Source organism: Stegastes partitus, unplaced genomic scaffold, assembly GCF_000690725.1.
Source record: "Stegastes partitus isolate 25-593 unplaced genomic scaffold, Stegastes_partitus-1.0.2 Scaffold8, whole genome shotgun sequence".
In the NCBI taxonomy this organism is placed as follows: domain Eukaryota; kingdom Metazoa; phylum Chordata; class Actinopteri; family Pomacentridae; genus Stegastes; species Stegastes partitus.
This window is the reverse complement of record NW_007577739.1, coordinates 121,076-127,075: the sequence shown is the minus strand read 5'-3', so window position 1 is coordinate 127,075 and position 6,000 is coordinate 121,076. Positions and strand designations below refer to the sequence as shown.

The 6,000-nt window shown below is 48.7% G+C and overlaps 1 protein-coding gene across 1 annotated transcript in view; it reads left to right on the top strand.

Moving 5' to 3' along the window:
• LOC103357876 (latent-transforming growth factor beta-binding protein 2) overlaps window positions 1-6,000 on the top strand; it is an 87,728-nt gene that overhangs the window by 31,087 nt on the left and 50,641 nt on the right. Inside the window, exons 4-5 of the mRNA XM_008282621.1 lie at window positions 2,535-2,812; window positions 3,735-3,926. Of these exons, the coding sequence (XP_008280843.1) occupies window positions 2,535-2,812; window positions 3,735-3,926 (470 nt within the window). The remainder of the gene's footprint in view (window positions 1-2,534; window positions 2,813-3,734; window positions 3,927-6,000) is intronic.

Sequence of the window (6,000 nt, the reverse complement as noted above, 5' to 3'; positions counted from 1 at the left end):
CCAGTTTCCAGAATCAGTTTATTTTAAAAATGTGCTGCTTTGGCATCGATACAGCCGCCTCTCTCAATGTGTATCCACCAGGCAAATATAGTCCTGCCCACGGTGCCCTCTGATTGGTTGCATGTCACGACTATTAGCCTGTCGGTGCTGAAGGATAAAGGTTGAGAAGTTCTCTGTTAATTAAACAAATGGAAAGAAACTCAAGTATTTTAAGAAAGTTTTGTGTTGTGTTGTTTGAGCGCTTGTAAAGAATGATGCCCCCCTCATCTTTTTCTGCAAGTATTGGTTCCAAATATCGGTTATCAGTCTCCCTGAGTATTAGTAGTTGCCTTAGTTAAATTGTGGGTTCTATAAACCAAAACAAAAGCTGATGGACACTAAAAAACACTCTGTTCAGCTGAGGGGAACTGCAGGATCTGTACTGCTGGAACACTGAGGTCTACTCAACTTACTAGTGACCTTTCAGTTAGTAGTGGACAGCTTCAGAAACCAGGATTAATGTGAAATGTGTGTTTTCTTTTTATCCACCACATTTCCGTCTTTTTATTGTACGCTCATTCAGCAGATATTTTATCGCCACCATCAGTGACTTAATTAGAACTGTATGGCCATCACTTGATCCCCATCTGTCTGTTCAGACCTTGCTCCATGTAATCTTGGCAGAGGTCTTCAAAATTGCTTTCAAGTCACCCAGAACAAGGCGGAGGGGATGACTCCTCCTCGAGCTGCCGGGGCCTTGAAGTTCCTAATGATGACATCGAATGTGCAGAGCGACTCGTGCGCTCCCTTTGTGCCCCCTGATCTGCAGGCAGAGAGGGCAGCGGTGAGCTCATGCCGGGAGGAAGTCGCTTTGCCATTGAAAGTGAGAGAGGCAGAAAGAGCAACATCTGGCTAAGCCGAGGAAACGAGGCAGGATGCTCGCAGGTCAGGTGTCACCGTGAGCGATGGAAAACCCCAGTCATGATTTAGAATGGAAGGTGTAACTTTGTTTGCCACCTAATGTCTGTCCTTACCTCTTTGACACCGGCACCTCTTGCTTCCCCGTGTCACATCCTCTCCCCACCCTGGAGATCCAGCATCTGGGTCAGCAGCTGTCGTCTATAGGTGCTGCCTGTTGTCTCTCGAAAAGATGACGTGAGACACCATTATCAAATGTTTGTCTCCCTGTTCCCCTTCTCATTTAGTGTCCTGTTCCCTTTGGCAGCAGGAATGTGGATTGCGCTCAGTGAATAAAGAGACATGCAGCGGCTTGTGCCGCATCCAGCGCAGCTGCGACGGGGGTGTGTGTGTGTGCGTGCTTTTGTGTTTGCACGTGTGCGCACACAAATGCATTTTTTTGTGTGTGTTTATTCCCCCTATTATTGTTGTGTGTCTGTGGGTTGACAGAGCTGATTCAGTGTGTAAATACATGATGTGTGGTTTAAAACCACATGTAATGAATGCACGGTTTATACCCTCATTTGGGGTTTGATTACAGCGTCGATTACCTTCCAGAGACACAGGTGTGTTTTGTAGAACTCTTCTTCTGATCTATCCGGCATGGTTCCTCTTTGTCTTGCTCTGCTGACTGTCTGTCAGGGCAGATCAGTGGTATCCAGATGTTTTTTTGCAGTACTGAATCCCAGCAGCATTCCCCAATCAATCCTAGAGCCCTCAGAGCCCAGGTAGGTCCGTAGGCCGGCCTGTCTGTCTGTCTGTCTGCCTGTCTGTCTGTCTGTCTGTCTGCCTGTCTGCCTGTCTGTCTGTCTGTCTGTCTGTCTGTCTGTCTGAGAGGCACGCGCCTCCCTCAGGTCACTCACATGAGCTCAGCTTCCAGGTCGCGCAGCACAGGCTCGGTAATTGACCCAAATGAAATGCTCACCAGGAAAAAAAAACGTGCCCCTCGCAACCCTGGTCGAGCTTTGTTCGTCGACCCTAGTTTTAATACTTCCTCCAATCCAGCGCAACACTCAGGATGTTGCTCCCTGGTTGGCCACAGTCAGACAAAACACGGAGTTCATAATCTAGTCAAGCAGACACAATAGACGATGGAAAGGTTTTGTAGTCGAGATGGAAAAGATCTAATGTTTTAATCACACGCTTTCCTGAGACCGGCGTCACACAGACTCGCAAACTGGAACCTTTGAGCTTTATTCCCTGTGGCCGCCTGAAGCTTAACTTTTTTTTGTAAATCGGTGGTGAATAATCTGCTCACACAATCTTTCATTAGTTAGCGAGGGCCGTGGCTGTCTGACCTACAGCAGATGTTAGCTTAGAAACCCTGCGCGCTTAAACAATGATATGGTGCTATTAATTTAATTAAAACAAAATTATTTCCAAATCATTTTTGTCTCATCTATAAAATCAATTAGGCAGAGCTATGACCTAGACAGCGTCTCTCTGGAATATTATTTTCTGTTGCACACTCTGACCACGCTTAAGTGGATTTCATGGTGATGCACGTTCATTGCTGATGGGTGTATCTTTGTGAGTGTATATATATGTGTGGGACATGAGGTCATATGTTTATGGTCTTGTGATGATGTGATTGGCAGGACCCAAGTGAGACGGGGACCCCCTGACTCCTCCCCTCAGCAGACCGGGACCTCCCGCACTGTGAAACGTTATCCATCATCCTCCGGGCCTATCACCTCCAACGCTCTACCCAGTGGCAGCGGCTACGCTAACGGCCACGGCGGCGAGCACAGGAACTGGTACGGACACAGGAACGGGCACGGCAACGGGCACGGCAACGCACACTCCCACAACAGTCACAGGCCTTCCAGCGACGGCCAGCTGCACGGACAGTTCAACAATGCATTATTACCAGCAGGTAGGAACCGAAATTTGTTTTCCGCATGCTGTGAAATGAGCATAATAAAACTTGGATCTGTTCTCGTTTTACATCCGCGCTTAATGTTTCCACTCCCTCTAGCCACCTCAAAACAAACACAACCAATTCTGGTGCAGTTCACAGTGTCCACGGTACACGCATACACATCCTGTGGTGTCATTGTTAAATAGAACATTAGCCACAAGAGGAAAAAAAACTGGCAGCATCCCAGGCCTTATTCTCCTTCTCCCACCGTCCACCCACCTCACCCCCTCTGTGGTCACACACACACAGACGTTTCATATCAAAGCTGCCTTCATTGTGTGTGTGTGTGTGTGTGTTTGCGCAGTTACACGCTTTGATATCTTTAGGAATCTACACCGTCACCTCTCTGACATGACAGCCACTGAACCCTGGCGCCTTCGCCCGCAACAAACAGAAACGTGAACTTGTCTGTCCCAATTGTATTCTCCTTTCACTACTTCATTTTTTCTCCGATGCATCATCCAATACACGCAGCTGTCTGATGTTGTAGCTTCTTTTGTTTTTTAGCCCTGTACCAGGGCAACGGATGTTGAATGGCTTCCCAACATTACTCAATGTTCACTTGCACTTACGCTCACTTTGTCTGCTTCACACATACACACATCCAAAAACACCTTCTCCCAAAGATAAAGGGCTTGGAGGCCGGCCCGATACCTAATAGTATACTCTTCCCCGTGCGCTGCCCTGTGGCACATCGCTCGTTGTGCTGCGGCGTGCCAGTGGCCAGCCGTCAGCACACACCCTCGCACACTTATAAACCTCCCTTTTTCCCAGATGGGAGTGTGTCACAGTGAGGCTGAAGGAGGAAGGATGCAGCTCGTCTCCGGCCTGCCTCTGCTGCTGCTCCTTCTCAACCGGCTGTGTGTGTGTCTTCCAGGGGCCAACCTCACCTCCAGCCTGGACCGCATCAAGATCGTCTTCACACCTATGCTGTGCCGCAGGGTGTGCAATGGCGGGCGCTGCTACAACAGCTGCGAGAAGGGCGACATCACCACGGTCTACAGCGAGAACTCGCAGCAGCACCAGCAGCAGCAGCAGCAGCAGCCAAAGAACCAGGGCTTCCGACTCTGTGAGTGTCGACCCCCAGGCCCTCTGATTATCGTTGCCTTTCTCTCCGTTCTGTCTTCAGATTCTCCGTGCTGCCTTCTCAGTCTCTCCTTTGCTTACTTTCTGATTCTCACACACGTTCCCTGTGTCTCCATTCTAGTGTCTCCTTTCTTTTTATGGGGTGAGCTTGACAAAATGGGTTCCCAGTGGCACGCCGTCTCCTCTGAATGCCAGGCGCAGAAAGGAGGCAGAGTGGTGTAGATTAAAGCTGAGAGCTGTGCTAAAAACTCTCACTGTCAAAGAGAAAGAGGGGAAAGCAGGAGCGATGGAGGCAGAGCAGATTAAAAGCGGTCTCCGTAAAAGGGGGCTAATCTCTCCTCGCACACATGCACGTGGAGCCGGTGGTCCCACGCTCCCAACACTTAGCCCCCATCTCTTTGCGGTTTACACCTCGCGGTTGGCCCCGCCGTTAACCATTTAACATGCTCCCTGGGAGAGCGGGAACGAATGAAAGAGGAGAGGGAGAGGCAGAAAGAGAGAAAGAGTAGCAGCATGAACAGGATTTTATAGGGATTACATTAAACCTGCCATTTATCCGGGGGGCTTTGCTTCAAATTCACACAGGAGTGTCCATGGGAAGGGAGGGGGCGGTCAATGCCAAGGGGAGGGTCGCACCCCCCCATGTTTCTTAGTTTTCTCATCAGGTTTAAGGGTCCAGCTAATTAATACTTGTCGATTAGAGGATGAAGGATGCGCATACCACACACATGCATGTATATACATGTATGTATAAATCCTCTTCAGTCACAGCTCGGATTAAAAATCAAACAGGCTCGCAAACATGCAACCAATCTAAACGGACTAAAGCTGTTTGAGGAGGACCGAGCTGACTTATGAATATATACACAGGTTGATGTTCCAGATTTATGTGCCCATTAATGGGGTTTTGGAACGTGGTGCAGATATTCCAAACACTTCAGCGTCCTGGCAGAGGCCTTCCACGAGATTACATTCCTGGCACCTCCACCTCTTCCTCGGCGGTTTGTTTTTATGCCCCACTTTTATTCCGGAGAAATCGTCCTTCATTATGTAAAAGCATGTGTTAAAGAGCACGTTAAAAAGAGATTGCTCTCCGTTTAGGCTCGCATCCTGTTATTGCTCGGGCGTGCGTGTTCGTCAAGGAATGTCAAGTGGACGGCAAACAGCTATCTCACGGCGTTGTTATGTTGCCCACTCGGTGCCGTAAAATCTGGCAGGATAATTATAATAGGCTCTCTTGATGCACTCCACTGTGTGCAACGCTTAATTTAAAGCCTGATATTAGATTGGGCAGAAGACTGTTTATTGAGTGAGAAGTGTGTGCGTGTTGGGTTGTTAGAGGCTGTTAAACAGGCAGACAGATAGGCAGACAGGCAGCACGGTGTGCAGAGTCGACAGTAGGATGTTGTCTAAGAATAGTTCCTGCCCCATGCTGAGTTGGGACTGGCCTGACACAGACCAGTGCAGACATGCATCCCACATTGAGAAGTTTTAATAGCCTCCTTGAGTTGATAATTTAGCCAGCATGTCAAATCACAGGAGGCCTTCCTGTGTGTCTGGACACCAACGCCGGACCTCTTTAGTCTCCCCGTCTGCCTCTCCACATGTTTTCCTCGGAGTTGCTTTCTCCCTGTTTCTCTCAATTCCTGTCTCTTTTTCTGTTTTCAATCTATTCTGTTAACATTCTCCTCCTTCTAATCCCTTTCATTCCCTATCTGTTACTCTTCTTATTCCATCCCTCCCGCTCTACCTCCTCCAGCCTCTCTGTTGCTAATGCTATGTGACAGGGAGCTCATTCCCTACATGCCATCGAGACTGTCCAACATCTCCCTGTTCCCTGTTTGCACCCAGTTAGTGTGTTACTGTCTGTCTCAATGAGGCAGAGAGGATGCAGCTCGCAGCTTGTTTCCATGACCGGCATCTCCTTTCATCTCGTAGTACGCGAGCCATTCGTATCTCCAACTGTCTTGTAAAACAATCCCTTATATTTTGCGGTGTGATGTGCTGCTGGGCTGGAAAAGTGCGATGCTTTTTCATCCTTTTGTGCCCCAGAATAG